The sequence below is a fragment of the Symphalangus syndactylus genome, chromosome 1 (assembly GCF_028878055.3).
Source record: "Symphalangus syndactylus isolate Jambi chromosome 1, NHGRI_mSymSyn1-v2.1_pri, whole genome shotgun sequence".
NCBI lineage: Eukaryota > Metazoa > Chordata > Mammalia > Primates > Hylobatidae > Symphalangus > Symphalangus syndactylus.
Window position 1 is genome coordinate 64,956,582 of NC_072423.2, and position 26,291 is coordinate 64,982,872.

The 26,291-nt window shown below is 36.9% G+C and overlaps 1 protein-coding gene and 1 non-coding gene across 2 annotated transcripts in view; both read right to left on the bottom strand.

Moving 5' to 3' along the window:
• The window catches only part of MIB1 (MIB E3 ubiquitin protein ligase 1), a 141,354-nt gene that overhangs the window by 43,936 nt on the left and 71,127 nt on the right, over positions 1-26,291 (bottom strand). Inside the window, exons 10-12 of the mRNA XM_055236556.2 lie at positions 25,516-25,623; positions 12,458-12,655; positions 8,622-8,773 (exon numbers count right to left, since the gene is read on the bottom strand). Coding sequence (XP_055092531.1) covers positions 8,622-8,773; positions 12,458-12,655; positions 25,516-25,623 — 458 coding nt within the window. The remainder of the gene's footprint in view (positions 1-8,621; positions 8,774-12,457; positions 12,656-25,515; positions 25,624-26,291) is intronic.
• Positions 10,437-10,641, bottom strand: LOC129461458 (small nucleolar RNA SNORA73 family). The gene has a single exon (XR_008650558.1). It is a non-coding gene; the product is annotated as a small nucleolar RNA SNORA73 family (small nucleolar RNA).

Consider the following 26,291-nt stretch of genomic DNA (forward strand, 5'->3'; position numbering starts at 1 on the left):
CAGGGTATATTGGTAACAGACTACCAAATATTTAAAAGAAATTAATTTATTATCTGTATTATCTTTGAATTTGCTTTCTCCAAAGAGGGCATGTAAAATGAAAGCACTATAGTCAAGAACCAATTTATACAGATGGAAGAACTGTTTTTATTGTACTATGCAATTACAATTCAATTTCTCTAAACATGATCAATCCATTGTTTAGAAATAACAAAATACTTTTATTTCACACAGTTTGTATATTATTTATAAAAAATTCCAAATAATGCTCTTAGCAAAATTTATAAGCGGTACCTGTTTCAAGCTACTAATGACAAAGTTAGAAAAAAAGAAAGAGTAGTATTCACATATTCTAACCATTTCTTACCAAAAGTATTATTTCAACTGAAATATTTACACATGTATAAAAGCATATTTTAAATTTTTTGTATCAGAAATTGAACAGAAATGACTGTAAGTTTAACTATAGTTCATTTTCTGTTTAATAAGACTAGTTAATACAAAGATGATTTTCATTTTATCAGATTATAAAGAATGAGAATGACTATTACAGATGGCATCATACGTGTTACTGCATGTTTACTGGAAATTATAAAAGGCACACAATTTTAAAATTCTACACTTTCAAAGAAATTAGTTCAAAGCTTAACTCACATAAGCATAGCCCTTCTGATCATCCACAAAACAGAATGGCAATGATTCATGTTCTATTTGGTAAGTTTACCCGTACAGGTCCTAAATACCAAGAACTCAAAATATATACCTCGAAAGTAGAGGCTCTTCTATAAAAATACTCAAAGGGTATTACTCTACTTGTGTTTTATAATAAACAGTTATATTGGTCATTCTATAGGTATACAAATTGTTTAATAATCCTTCTCAAACATCCCAGCAACTAAGAATCTCTTTGCTATAATATTAAGACTATATAAATAATCCTTAGAAAATAAAATGACAGGCTATTCATTTTTAAAAGTAAAATTATATGCTGACTCCGGTGCTTGCAAGTTTAACTTATCTAAGAGTACTTTCAATCACTCTAAAATGTCACATCTATCACTTAGATCAGCTGTTCATTTTTAACTGAGTACATATTAAACTCTGGGCATCTGCTGACACTGGTATAACTCAAACATTTCAACTGTCTCCCTGACAGGGATAACAGATGCTGACATTATCAAATGCTGTACTATTTTTTTCCCATGGCCTCTCCTTGCCCCGATATGGCCAGTATATGAAACTGAACTGCCATCCAAAAGCACACTTGAGCAACTGGATCTGCTAAACAGCTCCCATATAACTAGTAAAAATAGAAGCCAGTGTTACTGCTATCTTCAGCACTTAAGTTCAGGCAGTTTAACACCTGTTTCACTTCTACTAGAAAAAATGATGAAAAAGAATTGTAGTTACATTAATTTCACCAGCAGTATGATACTTACCAACCAACAGACGCAGAATATACTTAGTATAAGAGTCATTTGCATACTGCCTGAATTAGCGTTGACCTCCCAGTTTACTTTAAAATAGTAACTGTAAAGAATATTTCTCTACTCTGTATTTCTCTGAGAGCACTTAACTTTATAGGCAAATTATAATTTATCAAACTTTTATTTTACGCAAGAAGACACCCCTCTCAAGACATTGAAATCAACAGTAAAACCACATTATAACAAAAATTTACTCTGATTTTTCAAGTATTATCCACACAATAGATTTTAATACTTGTATTCATGGATTGTAACTAACTACCATGTATTACTAAGGTGATAATGAAAAGTAACTAGGCAATCTGTACCCAAAATGACAAAGAACTTAGTCGAGGAAATAGACCTTTAAAAGGGTTAAATTACTAAGCTATGATTAGTAACACTACGTAAGCAAAAACAAAGAAAAACCGGCATGCATGGTAGTTCCTTTCAACACAAGTCCAAGCAATACACTGCATACACATGTGATCTATTTATAAATCAAAGGGCAGAGGTACTTTCTTAAGGCCACTGATATTCCTACACCCATCAACAATTTGCTATTAGCCCTCAACTATAATGCTAAAAGAAGCAGTGGCAGTAGAAGGGGGTGACTAACAGAACTCTTCCCCAACCTTTTAGCTTAACTACTTAAGTAATCTGGTTTACTGCCTAGAGATAAATGGAAACCATTACTCTAAAATACATCAAGGTCTATTTGTTCCTTTAAATACTGGTGGTTTTGAAACAGCTTATTGTCTACATGTAAGAATTAAGCAAAGACTTCAGCTGTGGACAAGATTAGAAAAAGAAAAAGAAGCAAAGATGTTGAAAACAAAGACATACATTGATCATTCCTTAATGCAGTCATGTGTTAAAAGGAAAAGACTTTTAAACCATTAAGCGCAGGAAAACAGTAGGAAAGTGACTTCAAAATGGAAAATTTGACATTCAGTGACTGGAGCATTGGTATGATAATTTCTAACACTTGTAGAAGGTCCATGACTGTAATTTTACCAATGAAAAGCATTTAACTGTTTTGGATTCCAAACTAGCAGCACTACAATGCTTTGCTAGAGCTGGTAAAATGGAACCAAATCGCCTCTTCAATGGATTTGGTCCCCTTCAACCAGCTGTAGCTATGCATTGATTACTACGGGACAACCAACGTTCTCATTTGTGAATATCAATTACTTGTCAACTAATTTCAACTTATTTACATTATGCAGACTGTGATTATAATCAAATAACTTGTTACTGTTAATTCTACCTGGAAAAGCTAGAATGGTTAAAGATGTTTATAAAAAGCTTTATGAAAAATGTATGGATGACTTAAGGATTTCAAATAAAAATTTTACTTATTATGGTCTCTTGGTATTAAATTTCTTATCCCTCAGAAAAGAAAAGAACTGGTAATAAAATGTAGGCTATGCTTCATAATAACAACAACAAAAACTTCCTTCAAAGGAAGAAAATATCTGGAAAGGTCACCTAAAACCCACCTGAAAACATAATGGGATTGTACAGTGTGGTTTACATGCATATGTGCATATTTAAATTAAAGAAAACTATAACATTATATAACACTCTAGAAATGTTTAGTCACTATCTTCCATAGTATTGGCCTTTAATTTTACCGCTATTTACCTGAATGTTAGCAGGTAAGGTGAAAAAGATGATACTGTAGAATATCTTGTAGAGAGGCTTAAAACAGTATCTAGTTCTTCTGACCCTGAATCAAAGGCTTTTAGTCTTCAAAAAAGAAAGAAAATGCTAAGCATCACTACTTTTACTCATGAAATATTTCACCTCTCCATATTTGTTTTCACAGCTGTAAAATGAAGAACTCTGCTAATAATAAATACTATGACTCTCCTCACTGTCTTCTTTGTCCCTTATAAAAAATATACACACAATATTCTCCTTCAGTGGGGATAAACTGAAGGAAAGAAAAAAAGTGACAATTATTCTAACATCCATATAATTTTCTTAATGATTGCAATAAAACTATAGATAATTTAATATTATTTAATTGAGACAAACATTTCAACAATTAATGAAGATTACTGAAGACAAGAGTAGTTTAAAAACCCAGATGTTCACACATTCTCAACTCCTGACCACTCCTCCATTTCAAAATGAACATCATTCTCTAAAAGACTGTGGGCAAAAGGAGACATATATAAATATATATCTTATCACTTCATTCAAGATCTTCTTCCTCCTATTAATTACATCTCAGTCACAGTAAGTACATTTGTGTATTACAAGGCATATGGTGTTTGAGAGTAGATGCATGAGCATACATTAGAGAAAACACACTCTAAGTATCCTGTACTGAATAGACTCAGCTATATTTTGTAGATAGCACTCAGCATGTTTACAGTTGTAAGGAAAGCATTAAACACCAAAATACAGTACAGCTTATCAAATCTTCAAATAGTCAACATAGTCTTGTTTACAGACCATATTTCAGAATTTAAAAAGTAAGAAAACCATCACAACATTCGAGAAGGAAAACTGAGTTGCTCACATATTCAGTAAGATTTGTAATACGTGTCTTTGTGGGAATTAGTAAGCAAATAAGAAATGCCTGTGAAATTCTCTTAGTACCAACCTAAAAATAACATATATCACATCAGGTGATTCACTCATATTTTACGTTTACTTTTCACATTCAATTTCTATTCGAGAAAAATTCGTAAATACTATATAAACTTTATAATTATATTATTGTTATCTGTACTTCCAAAATACCTATCGAATGTTTTTGCCAGCTCTGCAGAGAATACTGCTGACTAATTTATTTTCATGCCTGTAAGGGAGCTCTAAAAACTTAACTAAAAATGCAGCATCTTTACAGAAAGTACCTAAGTAACATGCTGATTATGCTACTCCAAAGAAATTCAGTTTTCACTTTTACCAGCAGAAACAATTTCTGCTCTTACTTTAAAACCGAAATTTTACCTGTATACTAAGAGATGATAAATATGGCTAAACTCTAGATGAAAACATGCTTATAAATATTAACTATCAGAATAGACAAACAGCATTGTTCTTAGTTAAGATTTCTTTAAAAAACAAAACTACTATATTAAAACATGGTGTAATTTCTACTTAAAATGCTCAAACTTTATAAAGCACAACCAAAGTACTCAGGGTCTCATAGCGAAAATTTATATTCTCTTCCACAATTCTAAAAGACAACACTAAATGGCTTTATAATTCTTTTCTCTTAATGTGTTTCAGTTACTATCATACTATAAGGAAACATCAAGATCAGCTTTGAAATCTAGACTCATATTGATGTGCACCTTTGAAATAGAGACTTCAAAGGACAGTCTTCAAAAATATAGGGCATCTAGACACTTCATCAGGTTCTGGAAATAACAATGTGCTATATCTGGTTTTCTTTTTTTAAGAGACAGGATCTTGCTATGTTGCTCAGGCTGTAGTGCAGTGGCACGATCATACCTCACTGCAGTCTCAAACTCCTGGGCTCAAGCAATATTCTCACCTCAGCCTCTCAAGCAGCTGAGACTAAAAGTCTGTGATGCCACACCCAGCTGATTCTTTTCTTTTTTTGATACAGAGTCTTGCTCTGTAACCCAGACTGGAGTGCAGTGGTGCAATCTCAGCTCACTACAACCTCTGCTTCCTAGGTTCAAGTGATTCTCATGTCTCAGCCTCCCGAGTAGCTGGAACTACAGGTGCACACCACTACACCCAGCTAATTTTTGTATTTTTAGTAGAGACAGCGTTTCACAATGTTGGCCAGGCTGGTCTCAAACTCCTAGCCTCGAGTGATCTGCCCGCGTTGGCCTCCCAAAGTGCTGGGATTATAGGCATGAGCCACCGCGCCCAGCCTAATTTTTTAATTTTTTAGAGACAGGGTCTTGCTACATTGCGCAGGTTGATCTCAAGCTCCTGGCTTCAAGCAATCCTCCTGGCTCAGCCTCCTAAGTCGCTGGGATTACAGATGTAAATCACCACACCCAGCTGGTTTCCTATAGTATGAAGGCCAAAAAGATTGGTTGTTATTTTTAATTCCAAGTACACTAAAAATGGTTCCTTCTGTCTTCTGACATCACTGGTCAGTATAGGGGGGAAAATCAACCTTAAGGAAAAGAAATTTGATAGAAAAAAAGAACTCAAAACATCCCAATTTGCAATTACAACTGGTAATATAAGTTGTGTCATCTTCTGATACTCCTCAGTGTCCAATTAAAATCACACTCTACCTGGCAATCTATAGTCACAACTACCTAAAAATGTCTTAAGGAAGTAGGAATAAAGAAGTCATGTAGCTTTAACTGAAGCACTACTTTGTTGAAGAATAAAAACATTTTTTTTTAAATGTCACCTGACACCAAATATCTGGTTGGAAGAGGTGCTGTTTTAAATTTTCAGGGGAACCCTCAAGATTTATGCAAGAATTGAAAAAAATAAAAGTAAATTTTCTCTTCCTTGTATAGGCTTAGCGTTATTGAATATACTATGCCTACTCTCAATAAAAACGAAACAATTCAAAATATTTAAAAGATACTTGTTTCCTAAGCACTTCAATTCTCAGTTTATCCTAAACTTTATGATTTCATATTCCCTCAATAAATCCTAAATTCTCTCAATAAAATCTTTTTGACCATTCTAATCTGAATTGCTGTTTGAATTCCTAACACAGTTTCTCTACAGAATTCATTTTGTAATTGATCATATAACATCTTGTGATATTTAACAGTGTCCTCACTGTCAAAGTAAGACTAACATTTATTGAGTGCCTTGTATAGCCAGAGCATATGTAGGATGAACAGATGAATATGAATGCCCACAATGTTAAGAGAAAGACAGAAATGCACATAGTAATAAACAGCACTAAGCAAAGTATAGTAAGTACAATAAATAAGAACATAGAGGCCGGGCGCGTTGGCTCACGCCTGTAATCCCAGCACTTTGGGAGGCCGAGACAGGTGGATCACGAGGTCAGGAGATCGAGACCATCCTGGCTCATGTGGTGAAACCCCATCTCTACTAAAAAATACAAAAAATTAGCCAGGCGTGGTGGCAGGAGCCTATAGTCCCAGCTACTCAGGAGGCTGAGGCAGGAGAATGGCGTGAACCCAGGAGGCGGAGCTTGCAGTGGGCCGAGATCGTGCCACTGCACTCCAGCCTGGGCGACAGAGCAAGACTCTGTCTCAAAAAAAAAAAAAAAAAAAAAAGAACACAGAACAAGGAAGTACAGAGCAAACAAAATAATTCCAATGATGACACAGGAGGTAGCTCTGGAAGAAAGATGGTTAAGATAAAGAAGCGGGATGGGGCATCCCAGTGAAAGAAAATGCTCCAAAAAATAGAAGAAGCAAGCAGACAGCATATTTTAGGAAAGGAGAATAGATGATGGGCAAGGCGGGCTGAGGGATTGGATTAGCAGGAGATAAAGTTAGACAGACTCAGGACACACAGAATATGGGTCTGAATGCCAAGCCAAAGTGTGCAGATTGTATTCTATGTTAATAGACAAAAACTGAAGTTGGGAAACAGGGGAGGAGAGCCATTTAGACCTATGCTTTCAGAATGGATAATTTGTAAATGTATAAAATTTAAATCAAGAATAAGACTGAAATCAAAGAAAAAAATTAGAAGAATAGTATAATAGTCTAGGTAAATGTGGTGAGTACTTAATTGGGTCGGCAACAGTGGGAACAGAATGGAATGGGTTGGAAGGATTGGTAGAATGAGCAAAATTTTAAAACTAATTGGAAGTTAAGAATTGGTGAGAGAGCAAAGATAACTCTAAGCAATGAAGTAGCAAGAGGAATGAAGTATCGATACATTCACTGCCCATGTGTTTTGGGCTTGCTTCACAGACAGACCATAATACAGAAAAGGTGATGTGAAGTGGTTTAACAGTTATGATTCTAAAGTCACCTGGACCTTGCTCAAGTTACAGCTTCTTCAGTAATCAGCTACGTGTTCTTGAATATTAAATTCATCTCTATAAGCCTCATATTCTTCACGTGTAAAATGAGGATATTAACACCTGCCCCAAAAAGCTGTTGAAAGGATTAAGTGAGATGATGCATGTGAAGCACTTTGCAGAGGCTGGCATGTGGTAGGTGCTATCATAATCTTCTTTTTGAAGGGCAGGGAAAATATACTACTACTGTCTCCTTCACAATGTCAAAATGTGAAGTGTTCAAATATTTGCAATTTGGAAAAAATCAAGATGTGATCTAAAATGTGATCATTCATTTAGTCCTACAATATATACCCAATGTTACAGTTACCAATAAGCAGTAGCAATAAAATCCTTTTGTTTTCTGTGGTCACCCTCTAGTGGTGATCCTAAGAAGCTAAAGGAAACATGATATAAAAATACAATAAGTAACCAAAGAATAAGTGTTCAGAATAGATAAAATTATCCAAATGAAAATCGAAGTGAACATTTTTCTTAGTCCAGGTATACAGGTTTGACTCAAACATAAACGGAAGACATCTAATGCAGAATTTCCTAAAGTGCTTAGGGTAAAGTTGTTCTAAAAAGTGAGTTAATGGAAATCTCTAAATTAAGCAAAGCTAAGCATTTTCCCATTCTGTGGGACACTGCAGATCCTTCATAAACAATGTGATTCTCCAAAAGCAGTCTCTCTCAAATGTCAACCAGCAAATACTTTTTTCAGTAGAATACTATGCTGTAACAATGGATGAGGTGATAGCTACACTAGAAATTTATATAACTAATTACATTATTAATAAGGAATTACATAACTTAATATTTATTTAGTCTTAAGTTTTAAAAAATAATTATCGTGCAAATGGCAACATGAAATTAGAGGACACCCAGATAATTATTTTGAAGAAACATAAATCTCAAAATAAAATGCATTTTAATTTAATCTTTAGAAAGAAACCAGTATTCCTGATATTTTATATCCACATTTAATATAAACTTAAATAATCATTTCATAATACTTGTATTAGATTAACAACCAAATAATCATCATATAAAACTAAATAAAAGCATAATTTTCACAAAACTTTAAAATGATTTAAAATACTAAAATAGCCAAAATTATTTATTCATCAGTATCAGAAAAAGAGAATCAGCAGTAGGAAAATATTTTTGAATTGCACCTAAAATAGTAAGGGGTGACATACCTGGGATTTCCCCTTAGTGCAGCATGATGTAGAGCATTAAATCCATTATTGTTTGTGATGGTAACATCTGCTCCAGCTTCCAAAAGAACTGCTAGGATATCATCACGTTTCTTACTTATTGCATCATGAAGAGGGGTATCACCTTCAGAATCCTTTAAGTTTAAAGAAACTTTCATTAGTTCTTCAATTAATCATCCCATCTAATAGTAATATTTATACCAAATGCTAAGCAAACAGAAGCAGAGACCACATCCAACAAATACCAATAAAAGAGCACTTTCTGCGATAACTATAAAAATATAGGCAAAGGCCGGGCATGCTAGCTCATGTCTGTAACCCTAGCACTTTGGGAGGCTGAGGCGGGAGGACCAGCAGAGGCCAGGAGTTCAACACCAACCTGGGCAACATATAGAGACCTTGTCCCTACAAAAAATTTTAAAAATTAGCCGGGCACGGTGGTGTGCACCTATAGTCCTAGCTACTCAGGAGGCTGAGGCAGAAGAATGGCTTGAGCCCAGGAGTTCAAGGCTCCAGTGAGCTATGATCATGCCACTGCAGTCCAGCCAGGGTGACAGAGCGAGACTCTATCTCCAAAAATATAAAAAACAAAAATACAGGCAAGAAACACTGGCCACATTATAGTAAGGAAAGACATACTCAAATCTAGTTGGAAAACACAATAAACATGCTGGAATTTTTTTTTTTTTGAGAGCAAGTTTCTTTCGCTCTTTCACTCAGGCTGGAGTACTGTAGCACGATCTCTGCTCACTGCAACCTCCACTTTCCGGTTTCAAGTGATTCTCCTGCTTCAGCCTCCCAAGTAACTGGGATTACAGGCACCCACCACCACGCCCGGCTAATTTTTGTATTTTTAGTAGAGACGGGGTTTCACCACGTTGGCCAGGCTGGTCTCAGACTCCTGACCTCGTGATCTGCCCACCTCGGCCTCCCACAGTGCTGGGATTACAGGCGTGAGCCACCTTGCCTGGCAAAGTTTTTTTTTTTTTTGGTAGAGATGGGGGTCTCAGTATGTTGCCCATGCTGGTCTTGAACTCCTGTGCTCAAGTGATCCTCCCACATGAGCCTCTCAAAGTGTTGGGATTACAGGCATGAGCCACCACTCCTGGCACATGCTGAAGCTTTACAAAGAAAAAAGAGAAGAAAAGAAGTAGCCTCAAATATAACTAATGACAAAAACTAATGAAATGAAAAAGCTGCCCCTCAAATTTACTAAGTTTAAAATGGCCTTAATTGTCATACCCTGAAATTCCATACCAAACCTACACCATAACAATGAATTGAAAGTCAGTGGTTTTCGACCTTGGCTGCTCATTAGAACCTGCTGGGTAGATCTTTTAAAATCTGTTATACAGAGGAAAAAAAAAGAGAAAAAAAAATCTGATGTCCAGGCTGTTCACCATACTAAATCTCTAGAGGTGAGAGTGAGGCATTAGTAATTTTTCAAAGCTCCACAGATGAACATATTGTGCAGTCACAGGTGAGAAACATTAATCTAAGCATTTTCAAAGGGCAGGAAAGTGGCTAGTTAGCCAAAGGTAAAACAATTGTAAATTAAAATTTAGCAATCTCAGTCTAAAAATTTTTCAAGCTACTTTTTACATTAATCAATTGACTTAGCAGTAAGTTTTTATTCATTAGCAGTCATGTACATACATGAATAACTTAGATTTCACTCATTTCATAGTTTCACAGATGCTATTCTCAGTAAAGTCATATATAACCTGGCCTACAGCATATACGACAGTTGCTAAATCCAGTTTGCCACTTGTTTTTTGTTTAATTCTTTTTTACTAGACATATTTCCTGCATGGTTTGTCTCCCTAGTCATTGTCCACAGGATTCTGAGAAGCTACAGGAATATGAAAGTGCAAACACCAGACCCAGCTTCATCTCCAATGCTGTGGAAAGGGACTGTACATCATGGGGCAGAGCCCTATGCTCCCCTAAGCCATGTGGACAGAGCCTAGAAAAAATGATATCCCAGGATATTACACATTGGAGCCACCTGTTTTTTGTAAATTAAGTTTTATTGGAACACAGCCACACCCATTCATTTATGTATTATCTATGGCTGCTTTCATTCTGCAATGAAAGTTAGATAGTTGTGGCAAAAGCCAATAAGCCACTATTATCTGTGCCCATTACAGAAAATGTTTGCTAATCCCAGGAATATATTCATCCACCTACATAAAGAATTCCTGCCAGGCATGGTGGCTCACACCAGTAATACCAGGACTTTGGGAGGTGGGAGCAGGAAGATTGCTTGAGCCCAGAAATTTGAGACCAACCTGGGCATTTCTACAAAAAATTAGCCAGGCATGGCAGCTCACACCTGTAGTCCCAGCTACTCGGGAGGCTGAGGTGGGCCCTGAAGGTCGAGACTGCAATGAGCCATGATCACGCCACTGAATTCCAGCCTGGGCAACAGAGCAAGACCCTGTCTCAAAAAAAAAAAAGAATTCCTAACCCAAGTTCAATCCAACCATCTACCATCTACCTTTTACTCCTGTATCTGGTGGCACTAAAAATCTATAGTGTTCAACCTGAAACGGGCTTCTAACATGATTGGAACACCCTTCTGCAGGTCCCCAAGTCCTTATCACTCTTCTCAATTACTCTTTCTCTACCCGCCACCCCAAACTCACACTCTCAACAGATGAACTTGTCTCCCATTTCAGACAAAAAACATCAGCAGGTATAAATCACCTCTCCTTACAGATTAACACCCCTCCCAATTCTTCCCTCATCCTCCAGTCGTGCCTCCCACTTACAAGGACATACTCTAGATCCCAACAGTTCCAAAACAGCCGCACTTCAAAAACCTTAATTTCTAATAATAGCTAAACAAAATCTATTCTTTCAGTTCTTCTCAAGCCCTCATTCCCACTGCTACTGTTCTTCTTTATTTCTTCTCTGAGATCTATCCAATCCAGCACCCAATTCCTGGATGCTGTAAATTATCTAAACTACAAGCAGCTTATGATTCTAACCACTGCCCTACTTTTTAAAAAATCATTATTGAGTTTCCAATGGAAACAAATTATGTTTTACATATTCAAATAGTATTTCAGGGAACATTTTTATTTAAAAATAATATGTTGTTTCAAGCCTATTCGGTTAAGGAACCTAAAGGTTGGCAAATTAGGTTCAGGAGCTACAAAATTACTAAGTATAGAAACTTTAATCAAACAGGTGCACAAAAGACAAGTTGCTTAGTAACCAAACTAAGTAGATAATGGACACAGACTACATTTTCCATATATTTGTGGTTTAATTTATCTGGTTATAAAACTGTAGCTGGGGATAATCATTTCTCAGGCAATCGTTGCTTCAAAAATTAGATCCTACTGTAAATCAATTCTAAAATCCTATACATTTTCCAAAACAGAAAATCTCCGAAGATTACACTAACGACTATTCAAAGTCCCTAAGCTACAATAAAAGCTACAATTAAAATAATTTAAATAGTTACGAAGTAACTATTATGAAATATAGCCTATTACACTTCTTTAACCTGTTGAGGCTCACTGTCATGATCAATAAAGTTAAATCCATTCATAAGCTGATATTTTTACAAAGAAGTCCCCATTGTCCCTGCCCAATCTAAACCCAATCTATTGGCATTTTCCTTAAAAAAAAAAAAAATTTTTTTTAAAAAGAAATAGCTGCCAATTTTGCAACATCTTATGCCTTTGGTATCATTTACTATGACCATATGAGAACGGTAACAAAGGAATGCTTACCATAGAACTTAATGTTTCCTTTTAATAGGATCCTAGCAATACCTGCAGGACATGTTTCTTTAAAGGTTTTACCTGGAGACTGGGATGACAGCCAAAGTCCAATAAAGTCTTCACAACTTGAAGATGACCTTTATTGACAGCAATATGAAGTGGTGTCTGTCGACGCTTGTTTCGAGCATTCAAATCAGCACTACCTCGATGTAGTACTTCTATAACAGCGCCTTCATCTCCAAAAGCTGCATGGTGAACTGCTCTATCACCATCTTTATCCTAATCATTAGTATTGAAATCTGAATTAGTGAAAATTTTAGAAAGAAAAAAACTTGAAGCTATAATAATATACCAAGAAGCAGATTATTTGAGAAAAGGAAACATAGGAAACAACAAAATAACTAGAACTTGACCAGGTGCAGTGGCTCATGCCTGTAATCCCAGCACTTTGGGAGGACAAGGCGGAAGGATTACCTGAGGCCAAGTAAACTGTAAATCTGAGTAAGATTTCCAACAATACCAATCTGGGCAACATAGCAAGATCCTGTTTTGTAGAGAGAGTCAGGCATGGTGGCACCCATCTGTAGTCCCAGCTACTTGGGAGGCTGACACAGGAGGATTGCTTGAGCTAAGGGGTTTCAAGCTACAGTGAGCTATGATCGCACCACTGCACTCTGACCGGGGTAACAGAGTGAGACCTTGTCTTTATAAAAAAATTTTTTTCCTCCCTCCCTCCCTCCCTCCCTCCCCTCCCTCCCTCCCTCCCTCCTTTCTTTCTTTCTTTCTTTCCCCTCTCTGGCCCAGGCTACAATCTACTCGGCTTGCTGCTGCGCGCGCCGCGGACTGCCTGGGACTGCCGGCGCACGCCACCGCTGCCTGCCTTTTCTCCTTTGGATGCAGGCACGCGTTCGCCATCTTGGCCACGCTGGTCGCCAGCTCCTGACGCCGAGTGCTCTGCCCGCCTCAGCCTCCCGAGGTACTGGGACTACAGACGGAGTCTCGCTCACCCAGTGCTCGGTGTTGCCCGGGCTGGAGGGCGGTGGCGTGGTCTGGCCTCGCGGCAGCCTCTACCCCCCGACCGCCTGCCTTGGCCTACCAGGGTGCTGGGATTGCAGCCCCTGCCCGGCCGCCGCCCCATCTGGAAGGTGGGGAGCGCCTCTGCCCGGCCGCCCCGTCTGGGAGGTGAGGGGCACCTCTGCCTGGCCGCCCCGTCTGGGAAGTGAGGAGCGCCTCTGCCCGGCCGCCCACCGTCTGGGAAGTGAGGAGCGCCTCTGCCCGGCCGCCCACCGTCTGGGAAGTGAGGAGCGCCTCTGCCCGGCCACCCATCGTCTGGGAAGTGGGGAGCGCCTCTGCCCGACCACCCATCGTCTGGGAAGTGAGGAGCGCCTCTGCCCGGCCACCTATCGTCTGGGAAGAAGTGAGGAGCGTCTCTGCCTGGCCGCCCCGTCTGGGAAGTGAGGAGCCCCTCTGCCCGGCCGCCCCGTGTCTGGGTAGAAGTGAGGAGCTCCTCTGCCTGGCCGCTCCGTCTGGGAGGTCTACCACGGAAGCCAGAAGCAATGTGGGGGCTGGACGTGGTGGCTCACGCCTGTGGTCCCGGCACTCTGGGGGGCGAGGCGGGTTGATCACTTCGGGCTAGGAGTTCGAGACCAGTCTGGCCAACTTGGCGAAACATGAAGAATACAACAGACAAACCAACCAACCAACTCAGTGACAACAAAACAGGTCTACCCTGGAGTCATACTCTAATTTTTTCTATTTTCCTCCCTTTCTGATCCTTTATCCCACTTTCTTTTTCTTCCTCTTCCTTCTCCCTCTTCTTTGTCAAATAGAGGATTGAGTTATTATCACTGATCCATATAAAGTCCCTCTCTCATTTATTTTAACTCCCACCCCCATTTCTATTCCCCGACTTCCCATGTGCAACCTTCCTAATATGTTTGATACGCATCTTTTTGTTTGTATGTATTTTTAGAAAATGTTTATTGTTTTTGTATGCAAAAAAAATTAATTAAAAAAAAAAATTTTTTTTAAACCTAGAAACTGACTTGAACAGTGATTAACTCCCAAAGATAAATGATAAACTTAGATCATTTTATATATATATTTTATATATATACATTTTATATTTTATATATATATATATATATCAGACCAACAGTTTGAACTTTCAGCATTCCTCATTTATCAGCCATGATGGTAAGCCAACTCTTTTTTGCCATTTAAAAATTTTTACAAAGACCGTTTTTGTTTTTGTTGTTGTTGTTGCTGTTTTTAAAGAATCAGGGTCCTAGGCCGGGCGTGGTGGCTCACGCCTGTAATCCCAGCACTTTGGGAGGCCGAGGTGGGTGGATCACCTGAAGTCAGGAGTTCAAGACCAGCCTGGCCAAGATGGAGAAAACCCATCTCTACTAAAATTATAAAAATTAGTCAGACATGGTGGCACATGCCTGTAATCCCAGCTACCCAGGAGGCTGAGGCAGGAGAACTGCTTGAATCTGTAAGGCAGAGGTTGCAGTGAGCCGAGATTGGGCCACTGCACTCCAAGCCTGAGTGACAGAGCAAGACTGTCTCTCAATAAAAAAAGAATCAGGGTCCTGTTCTGTCACCCAGGTTGGAATGCAGTGGCAGTCATAGCTCACTGCAGCCTTGAACTCCTGGCCCTAATAAATTCTCCAACTTCAGCCTCACAAAATGCTGGGATCATAGGTGTGAGCCACCTACAAAGACTTTTTAATGACACAAAAAGTAAACTAAGATGAGTTGTGTGATTGAAAAAAAAAAAAGAATGCCAAACAATGTGATCTCAACTGGCTTTAATGGGGAGCAATTTATCAACATATTATAACTGGTTAAGTGATGAGCATACATTTTTCTGTATATTCGAGAACAGAAAAAAAATTAAATACACCATTAAAAGATAAAAACGAAGCATAAACTACCAAAATTCCACATATCGAAAATTCCAAAACTATTTCAGAAGAATCAAAGAGATTTGCCTCACCTCCTATAACAGGCATATTTCTGAAGAAATGAGAAGGCAGGAAAGACCCAATTGCTTAAATTTTTTAAAACTAAAAGAAAGTACTTTATAAAGGGGAAAAACTGCCTGCACTGTGCCATGAAGGTAGTATACATAGTTTATACCAAAAAGTATGAAAAGAAGTCTCACTGCCTTGCCAGAAGCAGATGGAAAAGGGTATTAGGTATAAGGGTATTGCATTTATTCCAATACTGCACTGCAAATTTTAACACCCACCAAGACCATGTGTCTGTCCCTGATCCTGGTACTCTAAGACTTTCTCCATCCAGAGCAGTGGTTTCTGATTCTCAATACCACTGTGCCGGCCCCTGGTGGACTCCCTAGTTTTGCAAGCGGTTTGACAATCCATATGGCACCCAGGATTATCTGAACTACTTTCAAAGATAACACAGATAAACACTGTTATGATTAAATGCACTTAAATAGTTCATTTAAAAAACAGTTACAGAACTCAAGGTAGTTTTTGGTCTTTGCATATTTTCTCAAACAGGTATTAAAGGTAAAAGCACTCATGTGGGAATCCACAACAGTTTGACAATCATTTATGAAACGGTAGGGAACTACAACTCAGGGATATTTCTACCTTACTGATATTTCCAGCTGAATCAGTTTTTGTTACCTATCAATTTTGAGAAAGAACTGGCAAACAACCACATGTAAGATTTAAGATTCAACTCTTGTGCCTTTTCCCTGGTGGTCTTAGGGTTAGGATTTGGCACCTTTCTCAACTCTTGTGCCTCTGAGTGGCATTACATTTTAACATCCCAGAAAAACAAGTGTTTTAAAAAACAAAACAAAAATAAGATATATATGCATTATATATAATCTCTCTAGCAACACATATAATTCAGAATCTTAAGAGTTAAGATCTTCCCAACTTCCAGTCTTTTTTTTTTTCTGTTACAGTTTTTAACCCTATTTTGTGATTCACCTTCCATAAAAAAAGGGAATATCAGGCCACTAACACTGTATGGTTGTTAGAAAATCACTACTGAAACACTTAATGCAGGCTGTCAATGATTTACATAAAAATAAACACCAAAGAATTAAAAACTCTGATATGTTTGTCAAAAGGAAATAAATAAGAACAATTTTTAAATTATGGAAAATACACATGCACACTAGAAAATTACAATTAAATATAATTAAATTTACTTCCAGGTTTCTCTTCTAAATTAGAAAACTGCAGTTATAATAAAACCTTAACTTGTAAGTTTTGTTGCTTTCTTCTGAATCCATCTTAAATACTCCAAATAAACCTAAAACACAGCTCATGTGCCTGTCCTGTTCCTAGCACCAAAAGAGAATTTTAAGGAACAAGGTTACAGCTAACCTCTATAAGATTATCTCAAAGAATTTCATAAAGAGGCCTCAAATTAAATCTAAAACTGAGCGTGTTTCTTTCTATCCCCCTGCCCTATTCTCTCTCCATTTTCCAAAACCTGCTCTTGTTTAGTATTGCCTATCTTAGCTGATAGAACTACAGACCATATGGTCAACAAAATCAGTATCTGTAAGTCACGGTCAACTGCTTCCTCTCTGTGAGCCTCTATGTGCAATCACTAAACTCTACAGCTTTTACTCCTCAATTTATGCTCATATCTATTCTCTTTTCTCCAACTCTACCACAAACTAATTCAGGCCTTCATTCTTACTCACCTGGATGATTACCACAACACAACCTCCCTTCACTTTCTTATCCCAATCTATTCTTCACACCAAAGTCATAATTCTTTCTGTAAAACACAAATTTTGTTTAAACCTCTTCAGTGTCTTTCTACTATGTACAAATCAAATCTCTTTTGAGACCTATGTCTGTGAACCATTCCAGCCTTGCCTGCTGCCACAGTCCCCTCAGATATCAGGCTCCAACTTATCAACTTATGGGATCCTATATATTTTCATATGCTACTCCCTACACTTGGAATGCTCTTTGTCATCACCCTCTTGGACTGGAGACTAGATATCTTATAAAACTCAGCTCAAGCATCACTTCTCCTGTGAAATTTCCCCTGACTCTCACAAATTTATTATACCATTTCTCACACTATAGTATAATTATTTGTTTGAAGTATTTTTTACTTGGCTGTGGGCTTCTTGGGGGCTATGACTGTGTCTTAGTCATCTTTATTTCCAGGAGCTAGCATAGTGGCTGTTAACTAGTAAGAATAAAAATGGGTATTGAATATAATCCTTAAATAACCATCATGATTTTTTAATATTTTTATTGCAGCAAAATATACATAAAATTTACCATCTTCACCATTTTTAAATGTACAATTCAGTGATATTAAGTACATTCATATCACTGTGCAACCATCACCACCATCCATCTCTAGAACTTTTTTCATCTTGCAAAAGTGAAACTCTATATCCATTAAAAACTGAGAAAACTGGAACTCTACACCCTATTCCTCCTACCCCCCCATCTCTGGAAACCACCATACATTCTACTTTCTGTTCCCATGATTTTGACTACTATCTATACTTCTTAATGGAACCATACAGTATTTGTCTTTTTGTAACTGGCTCACTTCACTTAGAATAATGGCCTCAAGGATCTTGTGTGTCAGAATTTCCTTTCTAAGTTTAATGATACACCATTATAAGCACATACCACATTTTGCTCATCCATTCTTCTGTCAATGGATACCTGGGCTGCTTTCATGCTTTAACTATTACGAATAATGCTGCTAAAAACACAGGTGAACAAATACCTCCTCAAGACTTCCTTTCCAATCTTTGGGATATATACTCAAAAGCAGAACTGTTGGATCATATTGTAATTCAATTTTTAATCTTTTGTGCAACTGTCATATTCTTTTCAGCAGTGGCTATACCATTTTATATTCCTATGAACAGTGCAAAGAGTTCTAATTCCTCCACATCCTCACTGACAGGTTTTTTCTGGTTGTTTTGATAACAGCCATCCTAACGGCTGTAAGGCAGTATCTCACTGTGGTTTTGGTTTGCATTCCCCTAATAATTAGTGATGTTAAACATCTTTTCATGTGCTTATTGATCATTCATATATATTCTTTGCAGAAATGTTCATTCAAGTCAAATGGAGTTTTTTAGGTTTTCTTGATGTAGAGTTTTAAGAGTCTATATATATTTTGGATTTTAATCTCTTATCAGATACATGATTTGAAAATATTTTCTCCCATTTCATAGGCTGCTTTTTCTGTTGACAAATGTCCTTTGATACACGTTAAGTTTTTAATTTTCATGAAGTCTAATTTGTCTATTTTTCTTTTGTTGACTGTACTTTCGGTGTCATATCCAAGAAATCACTGCCAGATACAATGCTGTGAGGTTTTTGCCCTCTTTTTCTTCAAAAAGGTTTATAGTTTTATATCGCACTATTAGATCTTTCAGGTATTTTGAATTTATTTTTGTATATAGTGTTAGGTAAGGTTCCTATTTTATTCTTTTACATATGAATATCTAGTTGCCCAAGCACCATTTGTTTAAAAGATTGTTCTTTTCCCATTAAATTGTATTGGACCCCAAAAAGCAATTGACCTTAATGCAAAGGCTTATTTCTGAATTCTCAATTCTCTTCTATCAGTCTTTATGTCCACCCTTATGTTAGTAATACACTGTCTTGATTACTGTTGCCTTGTGCTAAGTCTTGAAAGTAGGAAGTGTGAGTTCTCCAACTTCTGTTCTTTCTCAAGATTGTTTTGGCTGTTTGGGGCTCTCTTGAGATTCCTTATGAATTTCTGGATAGATTTTTCTATTTCTGCAAGAAACATCTTTAGGATTTTGACAGAATTTCATTGAATATGTAGATCTCTCTGGGTAGTACTGACATCTTAACAATATAAATTTTCTAACCATGAACATGGGAAGTAGTTCCAGTTGTCTGTCTTCTTTAATTTCTTTCAGTAATATTTTGTAGTTTTCAATGTATAAGTCTTATCTCCTTGGTTAAGTTCACGCCTAAGTATTTTATTCTTATGCTATTGTAAATGGAGTTGTTTTCTCAATTTCCTGATTCACCGTTAACAGATTATTCAGTTAACAGACTGTTCATTGTTAATGTATAGATATACAACTGATTTCTGTGTTTTAACTTCGTATTCTGCTAAACTGCTAAATTTGTTCTAAAAGGTTTTTTTTGTTGAAATCTTTAGGTTTCACTAAGATCACTGCAAACAGAGATAATTTTTATTTCCTTTCCAATTTGGATGTCTTTTCTTTTTCTTGCCTAATTGCTCTGGTCAGCACTTCTAGTACTGTTAAATACAAGTGGTAAAAGCAGCTATCCTTGCCCTGTTCTTAGAAGAAAAGTTTTCAGTCTTTCACCATTGAATATGATGTTCATTGTGGGTTCTTCATATATGGCTTTTATTACATTGAGGTCGTTCCCTACTATTCCAAGTTTATTGAATGTTTTTATCATGAAAGGGTGTTAAATTATGTCAAATGCTTTTTCTGGTCAATTGGAAAGATTATGCAGTTTTTCCCCATCATTTTGTTAATGTGGCGTATTACATTAATTGATTTTCCTATGTTGAACCATCTTTAACATTCCAGGAATAAATCCCATTTGATCATGGTGTATAATCCCTTTATCATGCTGCTGAATGTGGCTCACTAATATTTGGTTAAGGAATTTTTACATCAATGTTGATATGGTATATTGGTCTGTAGTTTTCTTTTCTTGTAGTGTCTTTTTCTGACTTTGTACTGGTTTTGCTGGCTTTTTAGAATGAGTTAGGAAATCTTCCCTCCTCTCTAATTTGTTGGAAAAGTTTAAGAAAGAATGATATTAGTTCTTTTTTAAATGTTTGGCAGAAATCCCCACTGAAACCGTAAGGTCCAAGGCTTTTCCTTGTTAGGAAAATTTCAACTATCGATTCAATCTCTTTACCAGTTATAGGTTTATTCAGGTTTCCTATTTCTTCATGATTCTGTCTTGACAGGTTTTGTGTTCTAGAAATTCATCCATTTCATCTAGGTTATCCAATTTGTTGGCATATTGTTCATAGTACTCTCTTATAATCCTTTTTATTTCTGTAGAATTAGTAGTAACGTACCCACTTTCATTTCTGATTTTGGTAATTTGAGTCTTCTTTTTTCTTAGTCCATCTAGCCAAAAAATTTGGGTTATCTGGCAAAGTCTAGTATTGTTCCCTACTACTAATCTTCTCCATTTGAAGCAGTTTTTTTTTTTTTAATTAAATGATGAAACTACCCCAAACTATCCCAAATGTCCTTATAACTTAAGCAGATGTACTGTGTTTGGAAACTCAGAATAAAGACATATTTTTAAAAACTCATCTCCCATCCAAATCTCCATACCTTCACTGTTATACTTCATCAGTGGGGGAAAAAAATATAGAGTCCACGGCAGATCCAAAATTAGCTCACCTATATCAACATACCTAAGATCTCATAGTCCTTGATGCCTTTACCTATACATTAAAGAAGAAACAGAATGTAATCCTACTGAATTCAGTAGGTCAATATATGGAGATAATCAACTTTCCAAAACAGCTCTTTGAGGTTTCCCTAAGAAATAGGAAACAAATTTTCTTATCACATGTTCCAAAGGTATGCTATGTACCAAATAATTGTTTGATAACAGCTTAAATCAACCAAAAACTCTGTAATAGTCATCTATGCTACAGGCCAGCAACTTTTCTGTGAAGGGCCAGAAAGTAAATATTTTACTTTTTACAGGCCATATAGTCTCTTATCGAAACTACACAGCTACTTTACTGTCACATTAAAGGAGCCACAGACAGTAAACAAATGAATGGCTGTGCTGTGTTTCAACAATACTTTACAATACAGATGGAGGGCTGGATTTGGCCTGCGAGCTGTAGTTTGCAGACCCTGATCTATACTCTCTTGAGCCTACTTCCTAATGCAGATGGAAAAAATGAAAGGTTACCAAATGAGATAACTAGAGAACAAAATATATTATTTCCTTTATTCTTCTGCTAACTCCAAAGCTTTTAATAAAATTAGATTTTAAAAAATCAATTATTACCATTTTTAGGTGTAATAAAGTTTTTTAACATTTTTAGGTGTGAAAAGGTGAGAAACTTTTTAAAAAAGAGCCCTTACATTTTAGAATACATATTAAATATTTACTGATGAAATAATATGGTATCTACCTAGATCTGCTTCAAAATAATTCAGTAGGGGGAATGGGAGGAAAGGTGTATAGATAAAACTGGTCAATTAATGAGTATTAATTGAAGTGGGGCAATGAGTACATAAGATTCATTATACTATTATCTCTACTTTTGTATATGTTTAATATTTCCAATGATAAAAAAGTTAATAAAAAAACAAATCACTTTATAAACAAGCTGGCAAATTATGAATGACAAATCTAAGTGCATCTGTAAAATTAACTATTTTTTCCACTTTAGCACTACTGACATTTAAAGCCAGATCATTGTTGTGAGAGCTGTCCTGAGCACTGTAGGACATTCAGTAGCATCCTTAGCTTCTATCCTCTAGATGTCAGCTGTACCTCCTCCACCCACCCACTTGTAACAATTAAAAATGCCTCCGGACATTTCCAAATGTCCCTTGTGGAACCTAAATGCCCCCAGCTAAGAACCAATGTATTAAACAAACTGCAATGTTAATTCTTATATCCTAGAAAAATGAAACTTTGACGAACTTTTGTTTTAGTCTTGGGCTGTAGTCTTGTTTGAGATAGGGTCTCACTCCTGCCACCCAGGCTGGAGTGCAGTGGTGCAGTTTCAGCTCACCACAGCCTGGGCTTCCTGGGCTCAGGTGATTCTCCCACCTCAGCCTTCCAAGTAGCAGAGACTACAGCTGTGCGCCAGCACACCTGGCTAATTTTTTATATTTTTAATAGAGACATGGTTTTGCCATGTTGCCCAGGCTGGTCTTGAACTCCTGGGATCAAGCAATTCACCCACCTCAGCCTCCCAAAGTGCTTGGATTACAGACGCGAACCACTGCACTTGGCCGGTATTTATATTTTAACTCAATTTTTCAATATAGTTTTTCCTTTACCAATTGGGAAACTGTGTTATTAATATTCCTTTTCACACTTCTACAAATTGCCATCTGCTTATAATGAATTTTAAAATAAAAAAATTCACAAAATGGAAATCCAAATGAGGAATATGGTAAAAGTCCCATGTATCTCACCGTTCTAGTTAGCAGTCAGTTTGCAAACTTGAAAATAAGTGGCTCACGCCTGTAATCCCAGCTCTTTGGGAGGCTGAGGCAGGTGGACCACAGGTCAGGAGATCGAGACCATCCTGGCTAACATGGTGAAACCCCGTTTCTACTAAAAATACAAAAAATTAGACAGGCGTGGCGGCGTGAGCCTGTAGTCCCAGCTACTCGGGAGGCTGAGGTAGGAGAATGGCGTGAACCCGGGAGGTGGAGCTTGCAGTGAGCCAAGATCGTGCTACTACTACACTCCAGCCTGGGCGACAGAGCGAGACTCCGTCTCAAAAAAAAAAAAAAAAACAAAAACCATTATTTATAAATATCTACACTACCGAGACTCACTTCAACTCCCATCATACCATGTTTATAGTATTAACTAACTGTTTGTTTTATATTTGAGTACAATTAAGAAAAAAAGAGGCTGGACGCAATGGCTCACACTTGTAATTCCAACACTTTGGGAGGCCAAGGCAGGAGGATCACTTGACTCCAGGAGTTCGAGACCAAACTGGGCAACATAGTGAGACCTTCTCTTTACAAAAAATTTTTTAAAATTAGCCAAGCACGATGGCACACATCTGTAGTCCTAGCAACCTGGGAGGCTGAAGTGGGAGAATTGTTTGAGCCTGGGAATTCAAGACTGCAGTGAGCCATGATCACACCACTGCACTCCAGTCAGGGCAACAGAGCAAGACCCTATATAAAAAAAAAAAAAAAATCTGGCCAGGCATGGGGCTCATGCCAGTAATCCTAGCATTTCAGTAGGCTGAGGCAGGCGAATCACTCGAGGTCAGGAGTTTGAGACCGGCCTGGCCAACATGGTGAAACCCCAACTCTACTAAAAATACAAAAATTAGCCCGGCGTAATGGTGCACACCTGTAATCTCAGCTACTCGGGAGGCTGAGGCACAAGAATCGCTTGAACCCGGGAGGTGGAGGTTGCAGTGAGCCAAAAACATGCAATTGCACTCCAGCCTGGGCGACAGAGGGAGACTCTGTCTCAAAAAAAAAAAAAAAAAAAAAAAAAAAAAAAAAAAGCAAAGAAAGAAAATTACTCTTGAAAAACAGTGCCAATTTCATTCCTAATTCCACAGCCGCAAACCCATTCTACAAAACCTCTCATGTGAACAAAAATCTCTAGAAACACAAATATATGAATAATCCCATGCTGCCAGGTTGGTGATTAAATTCTGAATCCGAAAGCATACTTTAAAAAGAAACTTAGGCAAAAAAAAATGTGGTTTTTCAGCTTCTTGCCTTATTAGCTGTAAATAGAAGGACTTTGGTTTTTCAGTAGTTGTTGCTATTGGAGTTTCTGGATTCACTAAATTAAAAATCAGATATTCAACTCAAGAAATTTCATACCATTCCACCAAATAAAACTAAAATAATAAGAAAATAAAGTAATTACATTCTATATACAAAACACTAAAATTAACTTTCACCACCAAAACAAAACTTGTAACACACACTAGGTTCCTAAATTTACAACCAAGAAAGATGCAACTTAAAAATTACTAGTGCAAAAGTAAAATCAAATTATATAATCCCATTCATAAAGACATCATAGTAATAAAACTATTGTATAGTTCATAGATATCTAATATGCTAATTTAAAATTCAAGTTCTTAGGCATGGTGACTCACACCTGTAATTTCAGCACTTTGGGAGGCTGAGGCAGGCACATCACTTGAGGTAAGGAGCTCGAGACCACCCTGGCCAACATGGCAAAACCCTGTCTCTATTAAAAATACAAAAATTACCCAGGTGTGGTAGCAGGTGCCTGTAATCGCAGCTACTGGGGAGGCTGAGGCACGAGAATCACTTGAACCCAGGAGGCGGAGGTTGCAGTGAGCTGAGAACATGCCACTGCACTTCAGCCTGGGCAACAGAGTGAGACTCTGCCTCAAAAATTAATTAATTAATTAATTAATTAATTTCAAGTTATTTCTAGGCAACAGAAAATTCCAACATTATAGATGACCTGTTTACCCTTAAAAACCACAGGCTCTTTAGTAGCTGTCCAACACTTCAAAATACATACAATTAGAGAAAAAAGAAAAAGTAACATAAGACTAGAAAAGGCTTCTCTTTTCCAATATGCATCTTTTAAAATTTTTTAATTAGTAAAATCAGGCTGATCCACCAATTTAGCCCTCAGCAATTCAAGTCCTCATTAAGCACTCACAGATGAGAGTGTTTTTTAGACATAATTGCAACATTCTGCCTAATTTAAATTTGCTAGAATGATTTATTCTAAATAATCTTGCACTATACTAAAATAAGTGTGATTCAAATACATTTTTAGTAATGAGTAGTTAAGTAAGACAAAGCAAGACATCCTTCACAATAGAGATATAGAGAGATCCCCAGTCAAGACTCCAATGATATTAAGTATTTCTCTTTTGTAAGAATATATTCTAAATTAAATGAAGCATATATACACACATATGGCGATAAACATGCATTATGAACTCTTCAAATATTCACATTAAGGTCAAGAAACAATAAAACTTAAAAAATGCTAATTCAGTTATGACAAAACAACAACAAAAAAAGTTTCCAACTGTCACAGAGATCAGGAAAGATTCTGACCCAGCGGATTTATATTCCTCGTCCTTCAATTTCCCTAGTACTATTCTTGATTCTTGGACGAGCCCACCTTTAGCTCCCTAAAATATGATGGTTACACCACAGTAGCATGAACTCAACTCCTATCTTTACCTAGGACTATGGCTAAAATATAAAGGATCACAGAAAGACAAGAACCGTTTCAAGTTGCCCCTGTCAGATTTTTATTTTCAATCAGAAAAGCCTTAGTTGGATATTAAATTTCAAAAATAAAAACAATCCATCTCATGACATAGAAGTATTATTTCTAGGAAATAAATGTTTACTTAAAATATTTTTCAAGTTTACTTACCTCTGCTTCGACATCCACGTTTTGCTTCAAAAGTAACTTCAAAATGTCAACATGTCCATTCTGACTAGCAGCTTGCATAGCTGTGTGGCCAGCACATTGCCCATTTACCTACATTTTTAAAAAAAAAGAATGAATGAATAATCAGAAACAGGCAATATGTACACACAGTGTCGGTTTAAATCTAGTATACCGTATGATTCCATGAGAATAATTTAGGTTGGTGTTCCATATGTCATAGTTCAGATAACTACAGACTTCTTAATTTAGAGAAGGGAAGCAAGCACTGTTTTTAAAAACAAAAGTTCCATTGTCCAAAGAGTTACGAAATAACTGTTAGGCCATCTGCAAAGTTGAAAGAAGGGATAAAGAAGGGAGAAAGAAAGGAAGTAAGTTAAGTTAGTTTTGTATATATATTTCTTTTTAGATTAATCTCTGAGTCCACGGTTCAATGAAAAAAAGCACTGAAGTGAAAAGAAAACTTTCAGAAAAGATATTAGCTGCTAGGGATAAATAAATTCAATTCAACAAAAATACCAAACATCAACTTGCAGGCAAACTGCAAGGACAATAAATAAGGATACATAAATAAGTTAGCAAGGTAGGTATATACAACTATTACAAAGCAGTAATTTCCGATCTTTCCTTCACTTCAGATGCTGTGTACATGTATAACTAACCCATGGACATACCCAAGGCCAAGTGCAATTCTTTAATTCTACCCCTTTTACTCCCATCCACAAAATCATTAAAGATGGTTAAAGATGGTAGCTTAGCCA